The sequence below is a fragment of the Octopus bimaculoides genome, chromosome 6, assembly GCF_046866305.1.
Source record: "Octopus bimaculoides isolate indiv1 chromosome 6, ASM4686630v1, whole genome shotgun sequence".
Taxonomy (NCBI): domain Eukaryota; kingdom Metazoa; phylum Mollusca; class Cephalopoda; order Octopoda; family Octopodidae; genus Octopus; species Octopus bimaculoides.
In genome coordinates, this window is record NC_142933.1 from 26401573 (window position 1) to 26427572 (window position 26000).

General features: G+C 37.2%; 1 protein-coding gene across 2 annotated transcripts in view; it reads left to right on the plus strand.

Moving 5' to 3' along the window:
- The window catches only part of LOC106873672 (dual E2 ubiquitin-conjugating enzyme/E3 ubiquitin-protein ligase BIRC6), a 130922-nt gene that overhangs the window by 59162 nt on the left and 45760 nt on the right, over nt 1–26000 (plus strand). For both annotated transcript variants that reach the window (XM_014921126.3, XM_014921127.3), the window contains exons 6-23: nt 1–74; nt 341–390; nt 1423–1518; nt 2553–2668; nt 5002–5144; nt 6991–8358; nt 11107–11298; nt 11872–12091; nt 12706–13372; nt 14369–14604; nt 15937–16107; nt 16644–16769; nt 18442–18696; nt 20354–21107; nt 21342–21450; nt 21870–22084; nt 22812–23295; nt 23897–24233. In XM_014921126.3, the coding sequence (XP_014776612.2) occupies nt 1–74; nt 341–390; nt 1423–1518; nt 2553–2668; nt 5002–5144; nt 6991–8358; nt 11107–11298; nt 11872–12091; nt 12706–13372; nt 14369–14604; nt 15937–16107; nt 16644–16769; nt 18442–18696; nt 20354–21107; nt 21342–21450; nt 21870–22084; nt 22812–23295; nt 23897–24233 (5613 nt within the window). The remainder of the gene's footprint in view (nt 75–340; nt 391–1422; nt 1519–2552; nt 2669–5001; nt 5145–6990; nt 8359–11106; nt 11299–11871; nt 12092–12705; nt 13373–14368; nt 14605–15936; nt 16108–16643; nt 16770–18441; nt 18697–20353; nt 21108–21341; nt 21451–21869; nt 22085–22811; nt 23296–23896; nt 24234–26000) is intronic.

Sequence of the window (26000 nt, forward strand, 5' to 3'; positions counted from 1 at the left end):
GTCTGAACACGAAAGACATTCAACATCTTGTCCTTTTGTGAAAGGAGAGTATACACAAAACGTCCCACTTTTAGGTTTGTATGCATTTGTATTGAATCAAACAGAAAACCATTTTTTCTCTTCCAAAAGCTTTCTTTTTACTTTACTTTGTTTTGCTTTTCTTTTAATTTTTCAATTATTTTCTGCATACATTTGAATTTTAAACCAAATAACTTGTTTTTAGTTAATATCTTAGTCTTTTAGAGTATTAAGTTTTATTCTTTTTAGCAATTTTTTTCTTTCTTTAATTATATGACTGAACCCAACTGTACGCTCAATGTTTTGTTTTATTTGATTGCAGTAACTTATGCAACACAGCCAGCTCTATTACATGGTGAACCAACAGACAAAGTAAGATATCAAATTTGTCATTAATTCTCTTTGTTTCATTAGATTAGAAGACTGGGTAGACATCAGACAAAATACTTTACTATGTTTATGTCCCAATACATTCCTAGGTTCAAATATCATTGGCATCACCAATACAATAAATACTTATGAATATTGGACTTGGTTAAATCAATTATACCCCCAAATCCTCAAATGCCTTGTGCTTATGTTGACTATTAGAGAAATATAATGGAATGCAGAGAAAGAGCTTTGTTGTACTTGTGATTTTATAATAATAATGAAATTATTGTGTATAGTGCTCAGGTATACTCATCAAAGGTGCATGTATAGTACATAGAATTAGTACAAAAGTCAGGAAAGTGAACAGTGTATGAGTCATGATATACATGTGTGCTTGCATATGGAGGGGAGGGATATCAGGCATAATGTTGGTGAATTTCAGGAAGCATGGAGATTTTAAAGGATGCAATGTCCTGGCAGCTAACAACTGATGCAGGTAGTTTGTTTCATGCTTCAGCAACCCTGAGTGTGAAAAAATGTTTACAAAAGTCATGGTAGCTGTGCTGTTTTCTGACTTTGTAGGCATGCCCACATGTGTTAGGCACATGGAGCTCGAAAAGGTGCTTAAGGTGGTTATCCATTTCAATGCCCACACTAAATCACTCTCTTATATGAAAGGTATTCCTACATATGTAAGTTAATGCTGCATATCTTACAGATCATATTTGCTACCTCTCTTTCCCACTTCTACAAATCTTCTATTTTTACTGCCCGTTTATCATAATAATCCTTTTTCATGCATCATACTGTTTGTATTCCATATATTATATTGTTATGTACAACTTATTACAGTCATTTCATGTACACACTGCTTCATTAAACACCTTGTTTAATACAAAAACATTAACAAATAATTATTTGGATCACCTCATTTTGAAAAATGTATAAAATTTGAAATATTTTAATTTATTATCTAAGATCTTCACTATACAAGTATAAGGAATATGACATTCTCTTTTTGTTTTCTTTCAGATTGAGTGTATTAGTACATCCAGCAGCAAACATTTCTTTGCCACATCCACTTTGAATGGTAATGTTGTTATATGGAGTACAGCACGCCTACTAAAGGTAATTATATAATTTTATGTCTTCTTTCAATTTATATATGAGGTACTGGCATGCAGAATCCTTATGGTTTTGAATGAAACAACTTGATATATCATGGTATTGGATTGCATTGCATTCAATACTCTTTCGAGTCTAGTGCCTGTGTTCCAGTAATTGCCACACTCTAATGGCCGAAACCAGCAAAAGAATGTATAACGAATTTGTTGTTGTGAAGTGTGTATGTGCATGCTTAAAACCTATTTGTCATATGCAAGGTAGACATTATTACATCATTCAGTTCTAAAGGTTTTATGCAATCATCCTTAGATCTCGTTGATAAGCAGAGTAATGCCTAAAATTGATTGTATGAATGCATTAAATTTTGTAACATTGTGCACTTCTAACACATGAATGTATAGAGAACTTCCATATTGTTTTATTCCATAATGACTCTATTTCTACTGAAATACACAGTCCATGTATTTTCATTAATTTTAGGAAAATAATTAAGAGTTTTACGTGATTTAGTAAAATGACTCGGTTTTCCATTGTGATGATATCTGGAACATAGCAGAAAATTGTCTCTGCTCTCAGCCTTTTCTATCTCTGTTATAATGTCTCCTTGGAGTTGACTGGGATCTTACCACCTCCACTTGGACATTCCCATTCCACTTGCTTCTCTTCCTCCCATCACCCTTGCTGTGTCCAACCCCACCCACCCACCCAGACTCTGTTACATCCTCAAAAACTGAGATCACTTCAATCAACTAACACTCTCCCTTCCTCCCTTCAAATTTCTGGTTCAATCCAGTCTCTTTTATGTAGTCCTAGAGAAGGACGAATAGGTTCGGAGTGAAGACGGATGATGACAATGCAGTCTGTTCTGGTAGTAGAAAGAAGAGAGAGATTAGGAAATAGGAGTGATGAAGAGACAGGAGTCTTATGTGTGTTTGTGATCCAGTTTATTTTTGGTATTAAAATAACTTTGTTAATGGAAAGTAAGTCACCTTATTTTGTATACTTTTCAAAATTCTTATTCTCTTCTATTTAACCAGAAACACTGCCAGTTTAATTTGGATCCAACTGAACCTGTAGTAGCTGCTAAAACAGGAGTACAATTTGAGATGGAACCCATTCCAACAGTGGATGTTGATAGCAGGCATAAATCTGGGTAAGCCTTGTGTTCATGATTTATTCTTTTATTCTTTTACTTGTTTCAGTCATTTGACTGCAGCCATGCTGGAGCACTGCCTTTAGTCAAACAAATCAACCCCAGGACTTATTCTTTGTAAGCCTAGTACTTATTCTGTTGGCCTCTTTTGCTGAACCGCTAAGTTACTGGGATATAAACACACCAACATCGGTTGTCAAATGATGGTGGGAGGACACACCAGATCTACTCACAAGGCTTTGGTCGGCCTGGGGCTATAGTAGAAGACATTTACCCAAGATGCCATACAGAGGGACTGAACCCAGAACCATGTGGTTGGGAAGCAAGCTTCTTACAACACCTGCACCTACCACATAGCTGCATTTTTTTTTTTTTTTTCTTTTTGTAATCTCCACTTTTAGTAAGCACTTGGTCACTCAGCGTGTTAGAAATAGTAACCAAATCTCCCTCAAACCATGTCTCACTATTATAAGTGGGTTGATTATGACTGAAGCATCTTTAATCAATAGTTTACTGGATCATATCAGATCTGGCCTAGGGCTAAATGATGTTGGTTAAAACTAATAGAAGAAACTTTACACAGTGTCATAGCTATGTTAGATGCGCTAGTGATTAGTTGTCCTTTTACTATACCAGCTTGCCTCATCGCTGTATCAGTTGACTATGTTAGGCCAGTAGCAGGAATATATTTGTGTTGTGTATCTCTGTAAGGTATGTATGCCTGTTTATCTATTTTTCCTATTGTTAACCTGTTCCAAGAATCTTCATAGCCCTGAATTCAAGTCAAGTTACTTGGATGATTAAAACAGAATCGGGAATGCATGTCACACATGATGTATAGTTCTCAAGGAAATATGTCCTCTGTATCATGTGCTACACAGAGCAGGCAGAGATTTAAGGTCTGGTGTTACTTCACAGTTAAATAGTTAACCAGTTAAGATAATTCATACTCTTCTTTATATTGAAAGCTGTTCAATTATTTTCTGTAATGGATTAAAATCTGACATTTTATTTCCCTTGGCTCTTGTGTGGGTAGCACATAAAATACACCATTTTGAGCTTGGCCATTGCCAGTACCGCCTGACTGGCCTTTGTAGGATTTTCGAGCGAGATCGTTGCCAGTGCCCCTGGACTGGCTCTTGTGCGGGTGGCACATAAAATACACCATTTTGAGCGTGGCCGTTGCCAGTACCGCCTGACTGGCCTTTGTGCGGGTGACACGTAAAAGCACCCACTACACTCTCTGAGTGGTTGGCGTTAGGAAGGGCATCCAGCTGTAGAAACTCTGCCAAATCAGATTGGAGCCTGGTGTTGCCATCCAGTTTCACCAGTCCTCAGTCAAATCGTCCAACCCATGCTAGCATGGAAAGCGGACGTTAAACGACGATGATGATGATGATGATGTAAGCAGTGTGTGCATGAGGATTAGTTTTAAATAATTTAAATAATTTAAATAATTTGGCCCCAGCAGCTGCCCTGATTGCTTAAGTCCCACTCTAGGAAGTGTAAAATTGTAAATAGGATTTTATTTACTCTCTCTTTACCTGTTTCAGTCATTTGGCTGTGGCCATGCTGGAGCACTGCCTTTAGTCGAAGAAACCGACCCCAGGACTTATTCTTTGTAAGCCTAGTACTTATTCTGTCGGTTAACTTTGCCGAACCGCTAAATTGCGGGGACGTAAACACACCAGCATCAGTTGTCAAGCGATGTTGGGGGACAAACACAGATGCAAAAACATATACACACATATACATATATATATATATATATATATATATATATATATATATATATACACGATAGGTTTCTTTGTGTTTTTCCATCTACCAAATCCACTCACAAGGCTTTGGTCGGCCCGAGGCTATAGTAGAAGACACTTGCCCACTGCGTGGCACCGAACCCAGAACCATGTGGTTGGTAAGCAAGCTACTTACCACACAGTCACTCCTGCACCTATTTGTGATCTTAACAAACTAAATTAAATTTTCCAGTTTCACTAAATATTTATTAAAGGTGGAATTGGTGCAGGTGACAAAAAGCAGATGCATCTTCTTGACAGCTTTTGATGCTTTATTGTTTTTGCACTTCAAAACCTGTCAAAGTCAACCTTTTGTTTTTCTCTTCTTTCACTTACTAGTGATTTTGATCATTCTGTTGACTGTCACTGTTTTACCTAGTCAACACACCTCATTAATTTAGGTTTTTATAATCATTTCTGTGTAATAATTTCAATAACATCTTTAATAGACTCAAAATTATCTTGGAGACACTAGTGAGAATTTGAAGAAACAGTTCTGGTTCTTTTAAGTAATTTTCTCCTTTGTAATTGTAGCAGAATGGACCAACAGCTGAAGACAGAGCGGGACCGCTGTCCCAATGAGTTGTTGACTGAAGAGAGCTATACTCCCGAGTGTGTTGCTGTCAATATAACAGATCCTCGAGAAATACCTTTGAGTGATGAACTTTACACGAGAGGTTAGTATTATTTTGATTTACCTCTTGGGGTTTTTTTTTTGTCTTTTTCTAGCAAAATAATGGATGTTAGGTTATGATCTTGAACTACTTATTATATACTTCTTCAGTGAAGGACAGAATGGAACAGTTGCGTGCAGCTGTTGGGGGCACCGATGATGTGACATGGCTAACTGCACATTCAACCTGTTTTGGTGGCAGTATGGTTTTGGCACTGCAGGCAAACATGCATGTGCAGAAATATAGCAAACAGAGAGAGAGTGAGTGGGTGGGCGGGTTTTGCAGAAAGCAAAAGACATTACACATACAAACATAACTCGAGGCTCACACATAAACAGAGAAAGAGGGGTGGGGTGGGGAATGAGAAACATTAAAACGTCTGATGTCACGTAAGTCAGTGTTGAATCAGCAATGCCAAATAGGCAGCACAAAATGTCTCGTATCCAGTGATAGAGTATGTAATAAGTAATATCCAAAGGTGTTAAAGTCTACATCATATTCTGTGCACTAAGATAAACATCTTTTGGTTTGATTCCCATGCTGGAAACTTGTATGTTTAAACTTGTGTACAGCTCTAGTGTTGTGCAACCCATCAAACTACTAGTACTTCAAGCTCTTAGATTGTCTATATGATGGATATCTTTTGTTTTAACTGTTCAGATTTTAATTCCGTGCACCAATAAATACCTGGGCCAATAAGTGATGCTTCTATTTTAAATTTAGGCAACTTTGTTCAATTTGCATGATGGAAAAGCCAGACTATTTTATGATTGAATCAAAAGGAGGAGGGGAGAATGAATGCAGTAATGCACTTAAAAAGTATATAAAATGTTAAAAAAGGATACCATGATATTGACAACCTCAGAACTTTTATTTTTTAGCTAATGTCCATTGACATTTTGGTGACTGATCTCCAACCACAATGAGCTTATCGTTGTTTAACGTCTGCTTTCCATGCTGGCATGGGTTGGACGGTTTGACTGAGGACTGGCAAACCAGAAGGCTGCACCTGGCTCCAATCTGATCTGGCAAGGTTTCTGCGCCAACCACTCAGAGAGTGTAGTGGGTGCTTTTTACATGCCACAAGCACAAGGACCAATCAGACAGTACTGGCATTGACCATGCTTAAATGGTGCTTTTTACATGTCACCGGCATGGGAGCTAGTCAGACGGCACTGGCAACGACCCACACTTGAATGGTGCTTTTTACGTGCCACTGGCACAGCACCAATCAGGCAGCACTGGCATTGACCACAACTCTGAAGGTTACTGTGAAGCAGGGGTCTCAGATTTTCTTGGATTTTACCAAATTAACTATATAATTAACCATTATTTTACTAAAATCTTTTTTCCTTCATAGGAATGTAATTTAATTTCCTTGAGTTTTGCAGTTTTTCAGGCAGTTTCTATTTTGTATGTGTCATGTTTTTTAAACAGTGTCTTTCCATGTGATATGGCATTTTATTGTTTCTATATTCAACTGGGAACAATTTTTTACCTTTTTATATTGTTTAGCAAAGGAAATATCTTTTCTGTTGCAGCTGAAGAATAAAAACAAATGGTTGTAAGTTTATCGTTAATTTTGAGATAATTGGCAAATGAAGTTTATCTCCCCGTTTTTCTTGGAGTTACTATCAGCATTTTTCTGGATCACTTTGTAAGAGAAATTTGTTTTGTTTTTTTCCCCAAAAAATAAATTTTCACCATTTTCTCTTGATATTTTCATGTTCTTTACCCTCAGTAATATTAGGAAATTTCATGGCTAATAGGATAATTGAAAGTAGCCATTTTTTGAGACAAAACTTTTAATGAGCAAACCTGTTTTCTTTTCTTTTTTTTTCTGCTTTAGATCAAAAGTGTTGGAAGCAAACAAGACCATCACAGGATATTAAGGTCCATTCTTTGTGCATGATGGAAAAACCAGATCATCTTATGATTGAATCAAAAGGAGGAGGGACTGCTGGTGAGGGAGGAGGGGGGAATGAATGCAGTAATGGAAATAGCAGTGAATGTAATGTGCGTGCCTCCACCAAGTATCTTTCACAACCTAGTCTGGTGTGCGGGGTGTCTTTGCGCAAAACCAGACCTTCCTGTAATGTGTTACACCATGAAACAGAGTTGAATGCTGACTTTCCTGTGAAGCCAGATGTCCAGTTTATGAACAAGGTGAATGAGGTGGTCAGTAGTGACACTTTACCACCAAAAATTATCCCCGATCTCTTGGATGATTGTGATAATGTGACCCTTTTAGATCGGATGGTATTTCTCCCCTTTATCATTGTTGTTGCTATTTGGCATGAAAAGGCCCCCAGTGTAAAACCACAGGACAACAATTCCAAGCCATCAACTAGTGGCAATGAACTATCTGTACCCACATTAGGTTCCATTGCGATGACGCAGGATTGGGGCATGCTTGATCCAATGTTTGACAGCGTACCAGACACTGATGCTTTGCTGGTTGAAGAAGGATCAGGATCGAAACCATTGGTTAACACAACCACATTGGACAGTAACCTTGAGGATACGAAAATGTCCAACAGTAATTCAAGCATGAGTGATATCAGTGAAGCCAACAAGTCACTAAGTATGGACAATTTATTTAAACAAACACAGCCATTGCTGCCAAATGGCCATATTCTGCAGTGTGTGGAGTTACCACGCAACCTTCAGTCTGAAACTCTGAAGATCAGCTCCATTAATCTGACAACCGATGGACTTTATGTGATTGTTGTTTTGTCCCCTGTTAATATCTGTGATAGTTTCTCTATTGTCATTGACAACAAGAATTTGTCAAAGGCAAATAGCCCCAACAACCCCAACAAGCAAGGACAGTCAGCTGAAACAGCCACCAATAGCAACAACATTTCACTGCTGGCTGACACTCCAGCTAGTGGCACTATACTTGTCTACAGACTGAACTTTGACCACGAACATGTTCGCATTGAAGAAACTCCTGTTAACTCATTGCTAATACCATCAGTGTTTGAGTCAGTGGTTAACTTAGCTGTTATCCCCAATGAATTCATGGGTCAAGCAGAAGATGAAGACTCAACTTCCATAGACAACCACCATTCTCGTTCATCTGAACCACATGGACTCTTTGGTACAGTTTTATACAATGGACACATAAAACTCTGGGACCTTTCTACTTTAACGTCTGTGGCTCAGATTGAACCTGAAGAAGGTGATAAATTTACATCACTTACTTGTTGTACAGGTATGTATGTTTAATCATCTTACATCTCTCAGTTAGAAATTGTTTTGCTAAGAAAATAGTGAGCATATTTAGAATATAACTTTGAAGACAATACTTTTTTTTTTTTTTTTGTCATTTTATATGTCTTCAGTGAAAATCTGCAAAAGTAATTTTGTCATCATCATCATCATTTAACATCCATTTTTATATTTTTGGTAAAATACCATGTGAACCTTTTTATGCTTTTAGAAATTGTATTTGGTGGCATCATCCACCACAGTAGAATTGATACCTGTGCTGGTGCTCTGTGAAAAGCACTCATGCTGGTGCCCGGTACACTCTGTGGAGTGGTTGGTGTTAGAAAGGGCATCCATGAGACCATGCCAAAAACAGACTATGGAGCTTGGTGCAACCCCTGGCCTTACCAGTGCCAGTCAAACTGCCCAACCCATGCCAGCATGGAAAATGGACATGAAATGATGATGATGAGATACACTTTTTTTTTTTTTTTAAGTCTCAACAAAAAAAAAAAAATCACGCATTTTCCTATATGTGAAGTTGGACCTAGATTGCTTTGAGTATTACTTGCTTTAATGGTCTAAAAACTTCGTTGCTGAATATGCACTGTTGAAAATGGGGTATATCTGATATGCCTGGCCATCAAATACAGTACATTTCTTTTGAGGTCCTAATTTTCTACAATAATGAGGAAAGATTTTTAAAGATTATATTAGTACTGCAAAATAATTATGGCTATATCCATCATATTATGTTTGCCTCCATTTTGAATTTACCTTTGTTTTTTTTTTTCCTTCTATTATTGTTAGAGAGAGATGCTATCATTTTAACATGTTTGAATGGTTTGCAATTTAGCAAATTGCCTCTTCTTTTTATCCTGCATTATTTCATCAGTGAGGCCCAGAATCCTGATATGTTCCTAACACTTCTCACAATTTCCTTTGTTGTTCTCTGCTACAGTCTTCTACTCTCAGTAATGTTTAAGAATTAATTTGAGGTTTCTAACCAAACGTGTAAAATGTGATTATTTGTTTTTAGCTGTGATTTTGCAATCTACTTGTGGTATATGATAGGCTAGAACTTACTGAAACTGTTACAGCCACCTGCATGCATATGGCATCTTAAATAATCAGGACACATATTGTCTATGAGGCTATTTTTTTATTGAAACAGTTTTTCATGTTTACATTTGCCATAATACTTTCAACATAAGCAAACAAATTAATAGCAAAAGGTGAAGCAGTTATACATGATGAATATGTGATGGTAGGAGGTTTTCCTCTTTTTCTTCTGTTGATGATGTTCTGTTGTAGTTCACTCTAGGTGAACCCTAATCAAGTTGATCTATGACTCTAAGTAGTAGAAATTTTGTTACCGGAAACAAATAAGAATTTTTAGGTCATTTTGGTACTTCAATTTTAAATCTAGAATTATCCTGTTGTCCCCAGATTTTGTGAAATTAAATTTTAGTTTATATAGGCGTAGGAGTGGCTGTGTGGTAAGTAGCTTGCTTACCAACCACATGGTTCCGGGTTCAGTCCCACTGCGTGGCACCTTGGGTAAGTGTCATCTACTATATCCTCGGGCTGACCAAAGCCTTGTGAGTGGATTTGGTAGACGGAAACTGAAAGAAGCCCGTCGTATATATGTATATGTATATATATGTGTGTGTGTGTGTGTGTTTGTGTCTGTGTTTGTCCCTCCAACATCGCTTTACAACTGATGGTGGTGTGTTTACGTCCCCGTAACTTAGCGGTTCGGCAAAAGATCCGATAGAATAAGTACCAGGCTTACAAAGAAAAAGTCATGGGGTCGATTTGCTCGACTAAAGGCGGTGCTCCAGCATGGCCACAGTCAAATGACTGAAACAAGTAAAAAAAATATTGCTCTTAATGTATATATAAATTGTCTTGCCTCTTTTCATGTAACAGGGCAATCATATCATGTGACAGGATGAACATATCACAAGCTATATACTCTAATTAGTTTTGTAGGTCTTGTGCAGTAATTCAGAAGTTTTCAAATGGCTGTGCTGCTTGTGTGAATCAATGCACAACTTTTTTTATGTCTATGGACAGTATTTTCCTTCTTTGTAACTGCAAAGAAACATAGTGATAGTATCAAGGATTTTGATTGTAAGAACAAGAAAAGGACTGGATACCAGTGTTTGTTGTGTGTACTGCAATGCAATATTTAACAACTTGGCTGAATGATAAACAATTACGCCATTTGCATCAGTCATAATTTGGTATGAACCCATTATATTTTTGTATGACCAAGATAGCTAGTTTTACTAAGTGAAATAGATTTTAAAAAATCAACTAAACTACCCAAACTGCCAATTGACCTTAAAAACTTACAAGAAGCAAACCCACTATCATTTCCTATATTCTTTTATTCTTTTACTTGTTTCAGTCATTTGACTGCTGCTATGCTGGAACACCACCTTTAGTCAAGCAAATTGACCTCGGAGCTTATTCTTTGTAAGCCTAGTACTTATTCTATTGGTTTATTTATCCCATTAAGAATAAGTCAGAAAAGCAAGACATTATTTAGTATAGCTATTTTCAGAACACAGTATTTAATGCTAAAAGGATAATTGTCAATCTATCAGCCTGCTGTCTATCAAAATTTTGATTTATATCTGTAATCATTTTTTTATTCAGTTTGTCAATCATTTTCTTATTCAGTTTGAATTAACCACTTTTCCTTTCTACTTTTGTTTTTATTTGTCATTGGCTCCAAACGTAGGACTTGATCGATTGTGTGCATGCACAATGGGTGGTAAGCTACATTTCTATCAACTGTCTGAACAAAACCCTGCCATATTAGAAATGTCCAACTGTGGTATATTCAACAACAAAGAGGCATTGAGTGATCTGGACTCAGTTGATGCTGGTAATGATGAAGTTAATGAACATCAAAAGACCAAACAGACTGCCAGTAAGTAATTGGATATTAATTAGCATTGTTTTTGGAAATACTTTTGGTTTTCTGCAATTTTGTTTTGCAGTAGTGTATCCAAATACTTACCCAAATATTTACTACTTGTATGTATAACCTTTTAAATTGTGTGTACTATTTGGAAACTAGATTTCCAGGTGAAGATTTAAAGGAAGATACACAGAAGTGTGTTTTTCTTTCCCACTATTCTATCCTTCAAACTTCAAATTAACTCAACATCTGAGCCCAGCTGTGTAATTTTAAAACAACTGACTGATGTACTGATACTCTCAGTAACAACAATAGTGAGCTGTACGATACTACAGTGCTTGGATACAGCTTGGTGGTTTTGGTTGTTGAGTGATAGAGTACCAAGTTGAAAGTACATGGGTTGAAAGCTTTTGTTATCTCAGTGGTCTTAGCCAGCTAAATTTTCTTTTTTTAATTTAGTCAATTATGCTATAGTTCTTCTTGTAAACTTGATTTTAAAAAATTTTTTTAAACTGTGTAAGGTTCAAAACTTTTGTTAATCCTGATTTTAAATCTTCCTACTTACCTAAATATATCTTTCAGCTGAGGAATCCCTCTTTGCCGAACCATTAACAACAGAGAAACTGATGAGGTTGCACTCGCTAACTGAGTTTGAGAACCTCATGCCACGTTTCAGTGCCACAGTCTCACCATGTTGGGCTGAAATACAACAGGAACAGCAGCAGAGGCGTCACCCTCAACATCTTCAGCAACAAGGCGAAGCAACACAGCACACGCGAACATGGAAACTACAGCCTGAAAGGTAACACATTATTTGTATTGTTACTTAATGTCTCTTTCCTCCCACTGTGGGCAAAATTCAATGAAGCTTCATATGTGATAGCTATATCCTAAATACAGAACATTGTCACAGTGGAGTAGGTTGGTTAGGGATCTATATAAATGGAGTAGTAATATATGCAAGATGATATGAAGGAACAGCCATTGGTAGCAAGTACAATGGACTAATGATTACATGTTTATGAGTTTAAGCTTAACCACAATCATTGTTTCCATTATCTAGTACACATGATACTGTATTTGGTTTGCTTAAGTGAGTAATTCCACTTGTTCTTATTGGTTGAATGATTGCAAATAGGGAAAGTCATATGAAAAAAAACGAATGCTTTGGTAAGGGTGCACATCTCAATATTGACCCAGACCACATACTGTTTAGGGAAGAAAACCTAAAATAGTGAAACAAATATATAAAACTGATACAGTTAGATGTATATGCTGTAAAGTATTTAAACTGAAACAAGGTTTGTGATTTGTCACTAAATTTGGTTTGTGGTTTATGTCCATCATGTTGATTAATGTTTTAAGATTAAACATGGTCTGTTTGTCTGTCTTATTCCATTTCTTTTGTTTCTGCAGCAATACATGGGATGAACATTTGTTTGAACTAGTCCTTCCAAGGCCTTGTACAGTGGGTCATATAGACGTCAAGTTTACCCTCCTCATGAACATGTACAACACTCTTCCGAATATCCAAGTGACACTCCTCAAACAGAACATAGGCAACATAGGGAAACAACAGCCTCCTGCTGCCCCAGATACTTCAACTTCCACCTTGTCAGAGAAGGAGTCTACAACCACCACCACCACCTCCACTTCCACTACAACCCCCACCCCAACCACCACCACCGGTGCTAAAAATGGTTTGAATTTATCTACTGCTACATCGCAAAATCCAACAACTTCAGACTTTGTGTCTTCTGTGACAATAGACCCTAAACCCTTTGTTGTTGAAGTGGACCAAAAACTTGATTTCAACTTACACCCAAGGCCTAATCTCTTGAATGATTCCACCTTTAATGGGAAGTCTGAAGTGAATAATGTGCTGGATCCCCTATTCTTAGAAATGCTCAATGCAGAAATTTTGTGTGGACCTTTACCGGTGTCTTCATGTCTTGATTTGTCAGGTAGCAGTGCCTTGGTTACCTTAACCAGCCCCCAGCTGCTCAACTCTAAATCTCGGTCATTCCTTTTGCACATCAAAGGGTTCTTTACCAAAGGAGAAGATTCTCCAGATAAAACTCAGGTAATAATTATTGTAATCATCTTTCACTTTCCATGCTGGTATGGGTTGGATGAATTGTCTTAATCTGAATCATTTATAGGGTGCTATTGCTCTCATAGACTGGTACCCATACTTATCATTTTGGTTTGCTTTCTACAACTTGATGCCCTTCTTATTGCCAACCACTTTATGGAGTGTACTGAGTGCATTTTCTTGTAGTACCAGTCCTGGAGAGATTGACGCTTCCATGACAAGACAGGACTAAAAGGTCCTGTCAACTTTACACTTTCTCTGCTCAGTTGCCAATTAATTTAGAGTAATTAGAAAGTCATTCTTCTGTAAAAACAAATGCTCCAATAGGTTGCACATCACATACATACACAGGCATAAAAGTGCTTTTTGAGGCCTTGTGTGTATGTACACCCACTTTTTACGAAAAGTCTCTTACTTGAAAAATAAAGGTTAGCAACAGGAGAGGCATGTGGCTGTAAAACAGTACCTCAATATATAATCTTCCAACCATGTCTTGTGAGTTACTTGGTTACCCTGCCAGTGCTTGTGCCATGTTAAAAGCATCCAGTCCACACTGTAAATTAGTTGGCATTTGGAAGGGCATCCAGCTGTAAAAATCCTACCAAAACTAACTTTGCATGTGCTAGTGCCATGTAAAAAGCACTGCGTCCACACTGCAGAGTGGTTGGTGTTAAGAAGGGCATTCAACTGTGAAAACCCCGCCAAAACAGACAGAGTAGCATAGGGTAGTTTTTCTACCTGGCCAGCTCCTGTGAACCATCCTACCCATGCATGCATGGAAGGTGGACATTAAACGATTATGTTGCTAGTATGAAATAAAATGAACAAGCACATTTATAGATATACATAAATGTCTGTATATGCACAAATAAAATAGACGAAAGTGGAATTTTAATTTTGCAACTGTGTCAGGAAAAAAATCTAATACTTATTAATTTCTTCATCTTTCAGTGTGATATGTTTAAATGTGTTATCTTTTGTTAGGCGTCTGAAAACAAAAAGAAATCCACAACTCTGAACAACACGACAATGTTTGACAAACAGAAAGTGAAATCCATCAAATCTTTATTTGATAACATTCCATATCCAGGATTTAACACTACTGAGCGAGTGTCTTCTGCTCCAAAAATGAAGCTGGAGAATATTCAAGGCTGTGACTGGATCCAAGAACTATCTATCACTGTACGGAAAACTAAAAAGACACGTGTTCCAAAAGAAAGGTGAGACCCACAACATTATTTTCTTGTTCATTTTGTTATTTCTTTTCTGATGGTCAAATTGATTTCTTTACATCCAATTTATTATGCTAAGTGATGACCGTATACTCAAGGTGCTGGCTTAATGATGCCAACGTTCAAGTTTTGACTAAGCTTTTGTTCTTTTTGACTAGTCTCACCTACCATAGTTTCTGTATGAATATACCCTTGACCTCCTGATCACTGCAGGCAGTGTTTTTATTTTCTTGATATGGTCTGAATTGTCAGAAAGATTCAAATGTTTGAAATAGCTGAGAAGAGTTAATAAGATAATATTATATTAACTTCATTTATTATTATTATTAACTTTATTTGGACTTTTCATTTTTAATGATGAACATTTTACGGAATTTATCTACACTTTGTTTTTATTGGTTTGATCTCCAGTTGTCTTCAGGTGTTTTATTCTTGGAACATTGCAGTGAAGATGGAAATATTTGATAAAATCTTCATTTAATGACAAAGCTGCGAGCCTCTACACACTTGCTTTATCTAGTAGATATAGCAACTGTGTAGAGGTGGTGTCTTTGACTTGTGTGTTAAAGGTATTTTTAAGTGAATATGGTATTGAACAGTGAGCCATGTGATCTTTGGTTCAATTCTGCAGCACATTTCATTTTTGTCTTTAGGTAGTCTAGAGGAAAACTAAGAGCCAGTCATTTTCTGTGTTGGCAAACAATAAATACAAATAGTTTTGCAAATTGAATAAATTACTTTGACTTGAATTGGCAATATAATTGATTCAATTTTGCAAACTAGAATTGAAGAAGACCCTTCTAATGATTTAGACAAAACCCTTTTGTGGTCCTATCCAAAGCGTTAACCCTCTCTTTTTCCTCACAGCAAAAGTCTATAAATATCAGGTCTTTTAATTGCTAGAGAATATCAGAAGATCATTATTATCCATTAAGTGCCATAAAATTGAAACCCTATAACTAGCCTTGCTATCTCTCAAAGCTGTAAAGAAAACTTAATATTTTATAACATAGTGTGAGGTCAGTTCTTGGGATGTTTGACCACACAGCTGGAGTGATGGAAGACTTAAAACAAATGGCAATGACCTGGACATTAGATCTATTCAACTCATACCAACCTGAGAAAATGGCAAAATTCCTTTTTTTGTTTTTTGTTTTTTGTGTTGAAATAAAATGTTTTAATATGCTCATGCCTTTCTCCCTCTTATACTTTCTCTTTTTACTCTCTCTCTGATTTACTTCCAAGTCATAAAATGTCATAAAACAATACCAGTTGTTTGGACCCTGATCCACTTTTTGTTCTTTTGTAATCATTTAACAGGTGGCATCGGAATATGATGATTGAATCAGCCGAGTTTCATGAGAACCTCCTTTGTGCAGTGACCAATCCAAACCAGAATCATATCCATACAAGTGAAGACCATCATGAGAACCTTGCCCTTGATATCTTGTGTTGGGTGACAGCTGTACAGATGAATGATCCAAGTCGAAAGTAAGGACAATTTATAGATACGGGCAGGCATTGATTAAATTAAATCTTTCTAGATGGAATACATTTGCATCAGGAACTGTCTGTGTGTCAGCGTTGCTACCCATACTCCATATTTCTGATTGGTAGTCCTAACCCAGTAAAATTATGATCAAAAGCTTTCCAGTTTCAACCATCCACAAGATAGTTGCACCATCTTGTATCTTTGACTACATTTTCCAGTGTGTTTAACGGCTATTTCTGCAATCACATAATAGCTCTTTCTTTCGTGCAGGTTCCCTCATTGACTTGAACTCCTTCTTGGCTCTTCTGGATAGGATATTTTCTGTAGATGTTGACCTTCTGTTTGTCTATAATGTCATACATATCAATATTTAGAACCTGTTTTATATGTAATCGACATAGTGTATATGTAAATTTTAATGTAAAAAATACTTTCAGAATACCCTTTTTTTCTCCTCTGCTAATTTTGTAAAGCAGATTAAGTTATGGTTATTAAATTATGATGATTGACTTTTTATTTTCTTTGTTCTTCACAGGATTCCAGACTGTACTGTGCTTGTTACTGTAAAGAAAGAATTATTAAGTTTGGTGAAAGCTTGTTTCATTCATGGTACGAGAACAACTGCTCACAAAGCTTCACGCTTACTAGTCCTTTGTATGGAGTAAGTATTGTACTTATTGCTATTGTCATTGCTGTGTAGCTAACTAAAATATTTTGTCTTATCTTTAGTTATACAATATCAAGTGGTTAAGATTTGGAAGTACATGTTCATGGGTCGAATCTACTGTTGGTACTTTGTTTGTGCATTTCTTCAGTTTATATGTTGAAAATGTGAAGGCGCATGACTCAGTGGTTAGAGCATCGAGCTTATGATCGTGAGGTTGTGAGTTCGAATCCCGGACTGGGCTGCGTATTGTGATCTTGAGCAAGACAATTTATTTCACATTGTTCCAGTTCACTCAGCTGTAGAAATGAGTTGCGACGTCACTGGTGCCAAGCTGTATCAGCCCTTTGCCTTTCCCTTGGATAACACTGCTGGCGTGGAGAGGGGAGGCCGGTATGCATGGGCGACTGCTGGTCTTCCATAAACATCACTGCCCAGACTTGTGCCTGGTAGGGTAACTTTCTAGGTGCAATCCCATGGTCAGTCATGACCGAAGGGGGTCTCAGCATATCGAAAATAGGTTCTTGTTCGCATGAGAATGTTCATCATTATCCTTCAAAGTGGTTGAACAACCAATCCTAACAAATTGGCATTCACAGTACAGGTTGTACTATTCATCCTTTCGATTACTTAAAAAATGTGGCTCGCAAGACCTCTGTTCTGGCAATTTTCTTGAGTTACCACCTCACCCTTGTATGCTAAGGTTACTCATTTACAACTGAGTGGGCTGGAGCAACATAAAATGAAGTGTTTTGCTCAAGAATATAATGCACAGCTGGTTTGGGAATTGAAATCATGATCTTGTGATTGTGAGAGCAACCCCCTAACCACTAGGCCATGTGCCTTCACTAATGGGAATGCTACGGGGTATGGACTACTGCTCTATTTCACATCACGAAAGTGAAACTAAGCTCTAGATCTCATATTTTAATCATGTGACAATGATTAAGTTGGTGAAAATGTATCGGGCAACCTGCATTGCTATTGATACTTCTGGTGTGTGTGTGAACACAGTTCAGTTGACAATGTGATAAGTGTTGGCTGAAAAAATGCTGTCAGTGGAAGTTTCCTATTGAAGAGAAGGAAGTATGTTCCGGGCTCAACGGAAGAGATTACACTGACATAACTGTTAAACTAAAGAATGAATTTCTAGATTATCTGGTGTTACTTCCACACCAAATAAACTGTTTGTTCTCACCAAACCTCCATGATTCCAGTTGAGACCTCAATGTAAAAGATTTGCTTTCTGTTGGAATATGAGGATATGGTTCAGGAATGCCAAGTCTCTTTGCCAAATGTGTTAGCATAGTACTATAAATACATTGAACTAATTATATTATTGACTGAAAGACAAAATAAATTGTAATAGAACAATTAAAAAGTATGTAAATTATGCTTTCACTCTTTTCTTCTTCCTGTCACTGTTTATCCCACCAGTCCCTTTCACCCTCTCACCCTCATTACTCCATTATTCTATTCAACCTTTCTTGGTCTTGCTGTCTTGAATGAACAGAGATGACTTAAAATAGTGAAGGCTCTTCAATCTTGCAACCTATCTAGTGCTGGAAGTTTTTATGTATACTTAATATTCCTTGACATTAACTAGGTGTTATATCCAATTTTATAATAAACTCATAATGTTTTTTTTTTTCTCACATTTTTCTTTTAGATTATGCAAAAGCAGTTCTGATCCTGATGTCACCCCATCATTCAGCTACAGTTTACTGCAGGCTTTACTGGAGTGCCTTCCTCTCCTACCATCAGGCTACTCAGCTGGGGCACTGCGTTGGTTCTTCACACTGCTCAACATAGTGAAGCAAATGAATGATTCACTTGTGGCTGAGAAATGTGTCAGTATGCTTACAAAAGTAGCCAAGTGCTATTACAACAGGGATATACCTTTGCATTCACTGCTAAAAGCTCGGTAAGCACTTCTTTTCTTTCTCTCAGTATTTACTCATAATACTTTTTGATGTATATACACATAGTAATCTTTGATGTGTATGCGTACACAAACATATTAAAATAAACATACACTCACATATAGACACGCAAGATAACGCAAACACACAACCATATATATGTGTATGTTATGTACACACAAGACAGCACAAATGCCTACCCATATATTTACATATATTTCTATAACATACATGAACTCTACGGGTTCATGTTGTAATATCAACCAGTTTTCTATGGCTAGATTCAACACATTTCTTTCATTGGTTTTTCATTGGTGTGGTTTGATTTGAACTACTAACCTCATTGTTAGAGTTGAAATGTTTTTTTTTTAATTATTTTTTTTTTATTATTTAGATCTATTGATTTGACCTGATTGTTATCAACATGTTCCTGGTTTGGACTATAGAGATTTTTCAAAACCAGGAAATATTGATCCTAAACTACTAATAATAATAAAGCCTATTTATTCATTATGCCACTGACATTTGTAAATGGATGCCAGGTCATAGTTAAGACATTTCTGTATCAACTTATAGCTTGACTTTTCTCCTAATACTTGATAAATTTTTAAAGCAGCTGCATTGTAGTAGTCTTATTGGCAATGTTAAACACATGCTGTTATATTTAACTAGAAATAATAATTACTGTTTGTATATTACTGATTTAATGTTCAGCATGATTATGTGTGAGTGCATGTATTTATGTACATGTCTAAATGTACTTGAGTGTGTGCATGTGTATTCATTCCAGGAAGTGACAAGTTCAAATGAAGTCGTGTCTGGCCACTTATAAAGTACTCAAAAAAGTCTGAGAGTGAATAAAGTAGTTAATCCATAATTGTTTATCTGACAAAGTGTATTTTTTGGACTAACAAATATGGATTAAATATTGTGTGTGTGTATACATATATACACACATACAGAGGTGAGCACATGAGTGCAAAACAAGGTGGGAAAAATAGTACTTGAATACCAAAGGTAGAGTAATATGCTTTTATTAAAGCTGCAAAATTATCACAAAACTATTACTCAGTTTCATGTTCCTGTTCATTGGACAGTTGTGGTGAAAACTGTTTCATATATATCATCATCATTGTTCAACGTCCACTTTCTATGCTGGCATGGGTTGGACGATTTGACTGGGGACTGGTGAGCCATATGACTGCACCAGGCTCCAATCTGATCTGGCAGAGTTTCTACAGCTGGATGCCTTTCCTAACGCCAATCACTCAGAGAATGTAGTGGGTTCTTTTATGTGCCACTGGCACGAGGGCCAGTCAGGCGGTAGCTTCAAGAGATAGAGATGTGGGGAGATGTAGTAAAGTAGTATTTGTAGGTGAGGGTATTGTCAATCATAAAGAGAGGAATTGAAAACAAATAGAATTCATTCTTTTTTTTCCGAGTTACAACAAATGTCTGTTTAGTTTCAACAAATAACTACTGCACTTATGGCTTTACATCACTTGAAATGTTTTATATTTACTTTGTGTGTTTATAAGTTAAAGGCAGCCCAATCATCTAATTTTTAGACTAATTCATTCCCTGTGACAATAAAGCTGTAGTAGTTTAGATGAAGTCATTGTCATATTCCCATTATAATTAAACTGTATTTACTTGTAGGTATGGACTGCAGGGACATCCATTCGATCCAGATCTTTTTGACATCTACCCTGCTAACAGTTTGCGACAGTCATCATCACCATACACATATGCAAGTGCTGCTGCAACAAATACTCCTGCAGCACAGAGCTTTCAACCTCCTCCACAGCAAGATGAGATGGACTATTATGATTTATTCAACCAGTTATCTGACAAACAGTGTGATAAGTTCCCATCAGAGTACCTTCGGCACAATATTCTTGGCCTTCTTGAAGTTGAACCACTGCACTTCACATGTCACGCTACAAGTGACTCAACCAAAATGGAAAGACTTGACTCTGGTCCATCAGGCTCCAGTAGCATACCTATTGTTGGTTCTTCTGGCTTGTCTGGTACCGTGAACTTTGGTGAGAGTTTGTCAAATGTAGCTACAACAGGGGCCACTATGGCATCACTACCTTCCTCTCTTGCAATGGCTGAGCAACAAGTGCAGCAACTGGCAACTAAAGTACAACAGTCTAAGAAGGATGTTGAATCTATCAAGCAGCTGCTCAGCACAGTACTGAAAACGGTCAAACCTGCTGCAAACAACTCCAGTGATCAAGCTTTCAAGCAGCAGGCCCAAAATCCAAAAACCACTCCCTTATTTATGACACCTCCTTTGTCTCCACCCAATGAAAACTGGCCAGCCACAGGCCCTCCGTATTTATCAGCTGGTGTCCCAAGTGACAACGGACCACTTTATGTGAAAGTGCCTTCTCTCCTGGGAGATAAAGTAAGTTAGTTATGTTTACCTTTTTTTATATATTCTAAATTTCTGAACCGCTATTTCTTTTATCATGATGGCACACAGCTAAACACCTCAAAACATTTTGATATTCTGTCAATTCTGCTAGTAATTTGTTAGTTTGCAATGCCAGTTTCTAATTTTCCAATAATGAAATCTTTTCTGTATTTCATGAATCCATTTCATCACATCCCCTAATGTTTCGTTCTGTTGAATTTTCAGAATCAAAACACTGAAAAATCTGACAACAAACAACGGGTCCAGATGGTACTACCACACCTGTTGCAGCCTCCTTCTCCTCAAGTCCTTGTTGTAGAAAGGATGCATTCAGGTATTCTTTTGTTTTGTTTTTGTTTTCTTTATCTAGCTTGTCTTTTGTGTGTTGCTTTTATATAAATTATCTCACAATTCATCGGCAGTGTTGTTACATCAAATAACCAACATTCCTTGATGGCAGGAATGCTCAGCTATCCAGTATATTCCTGACTGCTGAAGTTATTGTCTTAAGTTGTGAAATGTTTCAGCATTTTGAGATCTAACATCATGACTTCTTTCTTTGTTTTCATCTGACACAAGTACAAATAGTCATATAAATAATTTTAGAAAGAATAGATTCACTGGTGTGGCCAGGTGTGTTAAAATGGTGGGCCACTGGTTGGTTTTAGGTGCATTGGAGAACATTATAAAAGTGACTGCAGAAGAAACTACTCAGGTGATAAATGTGTGATGTTTGAATTTCTTATTTAACAGGTGCACGGCGCTTTGTCATTTTGGATCTCGGCAAACCTGTTCTGCTGACCGATGTGATCATTCCTGCTTGTGCTGATCTGGCATCACTATCAATAGATGTATGGGTGCAGAGTGAAGAAACTGATGGTCAGAGGTTGGTGATAGCCTCTGATATTGGCATCCGATCACTTATTATGAATAACATCATGCCACCTCCAATTTGTCGTTATCTCAAGGTAATTGTCTTTACTATTTATGGCATCATTTCATTATTTTTTCACTATATATCTGTTTTTCTATATTAACATGGTAGGATGGTGGTTTGTTAGTGTAACCATTTTTGCAGCTGGATGCTCTTTATGCTTTTTATCACTTATATCTAAATTAAAAGTGGTATTATATACTAAATCTTCCTGAAATGTGTTGTACTTATCTCTCCTCCTTAACTTCCAATTTCTAACTTATCTTCCAAACCTTGTGTTAAACATTGACCTAAGTCTTTCTTTTCTGAACAACTTATTACTCAACTTCCCTTCGGGCTAATGTTTCCCATTGACCATTCAACTGGGAAGAATTCAAACTGAACACTTCGTCCCAACTATCCCCTCAATTTTAGAGAGACTAAAATTGTATAAGCACTGCTGCAATTAATCTTCATTATAATAGAAAAAAAGTCATTGATGTTAAAAGATTTCCCTAGATAAAACCTATAATTCTGCAAGCTTCTTTATTTTTGCAATGATATCATAATGGACATCTTATAAAAGTATAAAAAATGTTAGTTCTATAATATCTATGAAAACTGTTGCCTGATAATTCATAAATATATTGATACTTGTGGAAATGTTAGTATGAAATAATGAATGTAAAATGTTGTATGTAACGGCCGCTTAATGTTTCTTATTCTGGAGCTATGAGAAATAATTTCTATATATATGTCTTTATTATTCTGCACTTCCTCAGATAACCACGATTGGTCGATATGGAGGCAGTGCAACAAGATCAAAGATTCCTGTTGGTTCTTTCTATGGACACAGCTTCATCTTTCCATGGGAGTGGAACAGCTATCTTGAACACCATGGCGGAGTGTCTGGCAGCAATCAGGCATCCTCATCGACAGCAGCCCCTTCCTCAGGACAGGAGCATCAACAACAGCAGCAGATGATACTCTCACAGCTTGGCTTGTTTCTTTCGTTGCTCGAAGACATCCAGTGTCGTTACAGCTTGACAAAAACTCAGCTTGATACATTGCTAACCTCTCTACTTGCATCCCAGTCAGCAAGTGACCATGTCCAGTGCTTTCTGCAAAAGAATCCCAAGAAAAATGTTGATGACAAAATCACTTGCATCTATAATGATTGCTTGCAACTACAACTACAGCTGAATCTATGCCACCATGCTATTGACAGACTGCAGCGTGGTCTTGGCCTCTCTGTTATTAAAAAGGGTAACCATTAGATTCAATTTTTATCAAATTTTTTTGACCTGGGGATTTATAGGGGAATGTTGTGTTTGACTGAATTGATTCCACAGTGCAATAGGTAAAATAAATGTCTTGTATTCAGAGATAAAATAGATCAATGTCTTGTATTCAGAGATGAAATGCATGATAATTTCAACTTAGGATGGATAGGCTGTTACACATCATCTTTTATATGTAACCTACAGCCAGAACTAGGACCACTGTTCAGTGGTAACATTGATGATTTGGGACTCTGGTCTAATGCTAAGCTCCTGTTGCTGTTTTATAGGATGGCTTGAATATAGTAATGAAGGTTTAAAAAATGCTAATTATAGTGTTCTTTTTTCCTCCTTACAACAGAGCTATTTTAATATGTGGTAATTAATTACAAATAAGTGAACTGAACCAGTTCATATTAGGTATCTTGATTTTGGACTTGGTTCCAATTGACTCTGGCCTGTATTTTGATACTCCATAGGTTCAGTCAGCCCTTATTTTAACACGTATTTTACAAATGAACTTGAGAAATGTATGAACACTTGAAATTGTCAAATTGTGACTTTTTGTTTTTTGTTTTTCTTTGTAGATTCTGAGTGTACAGATTTGAATGAACAGTTAAAGAAAGCATCGACCGATAAGCTTCGCTTCCTTCTGGAATGTCTGTTAGAGACACTAATTAGCACTACAAATGGATCCTCTGCTGCCCCACAACTCTCTGTTTCTCTTCTGACCAGTCTAAGCCCACCAACCTGTGAAGCACTGTTCCGACACATGTGTATCTCTGGTACCAAACGTATCCAAATCTTGACTGGGATGCTGTTGGTCCGTGTCTGTGGTACCCAGCCATGGTGGGGCAAATTCTTGGGCAACATTTTACAGAGATTCTTTCATTCTGAATATAAACAAGTTTTTCCTCAGGATCGGTATGCATTAAATAAATTATTTTTCTCTTTTCTTGCAGCAAAGATAATTTGTTTGTTGGGTATGTGGAGGGGCAGGTTTTATTCTTTGAGTATAGAATATAAGCAACAACTCTGACTATTGTTAGTTGGACACTTTTACTATTATGAAAAATATACTGCCATCAAAACTCTAGTGTGCCAGTTTTTGCTTGTTTGATTACTTTAAAATCTACTAATGATTCTGCAAAGAAAAAGCTTGGAATTGCCATTATGAAAGACTGCTGAATGTAGAGAATGAATGGGAAGAGGGAAGTTTGCCAAATGTTGATCCAATTGAGGGAACAACTATCCGAATTGATGGGACCTTGGTAGATAAAAGTAATTAAGGATATGAAGACAGGGAAGGCTCCTGGCCCTTTAAGAATCACCACTGAGATACTTAAAATATCTAGTGGTGTGGGTTATGGTCTAGTCACCCATATTGTAAAAGAGATGGTTCACAGAGGAATCATACCCAATGACTAGTGTAGAAGCACCATAATCAACGGCTACAAAGGTAAAGGTGATGCCTTAGATAGAAATATTTGCAGAGGTATCAAATTGTTGGATCAGATGATGAAAGTTATGGAGAGGGTCATAGCCCAACTAATTAGGGAGAGAGCTAGTCTAGATGAGATGCAGTTTGGTTTTGTGCCAGGGAGAAGCACCACTGATGCTATATTTCTGGTAAGGCAGCTGCAGAAGGAAATACATAGTCAAAGATAAACTTCTTACTTGGCTTTTGTTGACTTGGAGAAAGCCTTTGACAGGGTCCCCCGATCCCTTATCCGGTGGTCAATGTGGAAACTAGGGATACACAAGTGGTTGATGAGAGTTGTACAAGCCATGTACAAGGAAGCTACCAGTAAGTTGAGGGTTGGCAACGAGTACGGCAAAGAGTTCAGGGTACAAGTAGGGGTTCACCAAGGATTGATCCTCTTGTTCATCATAGTCCTCCAGGCAATAAGAGGAATTTAAGACAGGCTGTCCCTGGGAGCTCCTCTATACTGATGACTTTCTTCTTATAGCTGAATCACTACCAGAACTAGAGAAGTTTCAGGTATGGAAGCAAGGTCTAGAATCGAATGGCCTTAGAGTTAACCTAGCAAAAACCAAAGTCTTTGTAGGTAGGAAAGTAGACTAATCACAAATCCCTTCAGGTAAATGACCCTGTTCAATCTGTAGAAAAGGCGTGGGTAGAAACTCTGTAAGATGTACTTGGTGTAAGCTATGGACATGTAAGAGGTGCAGTAATATCAGAGGAAGGTTAACAGGGAAAATAGCTTTTGTGTGTAGAAGATGTACAGTAAACACCAAAAATGTACAGAAAATACTCCATCAACTGCCAGGTGGGTAAGCTAGAGGTAGTAGATAGCTTCTGTTATTGAGGTAACCAAGTTAATAGTGGAGGTGAATGCTCCGAGAGCGTAGCTGTGAGAATAAGATTAGGCTGGGCAAAGTTCAGAGAGCTCCTACCTCTGCTGGTAACAGTGAAAGGCTGATTGTATGGTGCCTGTGTGCAAGCAATTATGCTACACAGCAGTGAAACATGGGCTGTGACAGCTGAGGACATGCATAGGCTTGAAAGAAATGAAGCCAGTATGCTTTGCTGGATGTGCAAAGTCAGTGTGCATGTTCAACAAAGTGTAAGCATCTTGAGTGAAAAGTTGGGCATAAAAAGCATCAGACGTGATGTGCAAGAGATGACTGCGCTGGTATGGTCATGTGATGCATATGGGCAAGGACAGC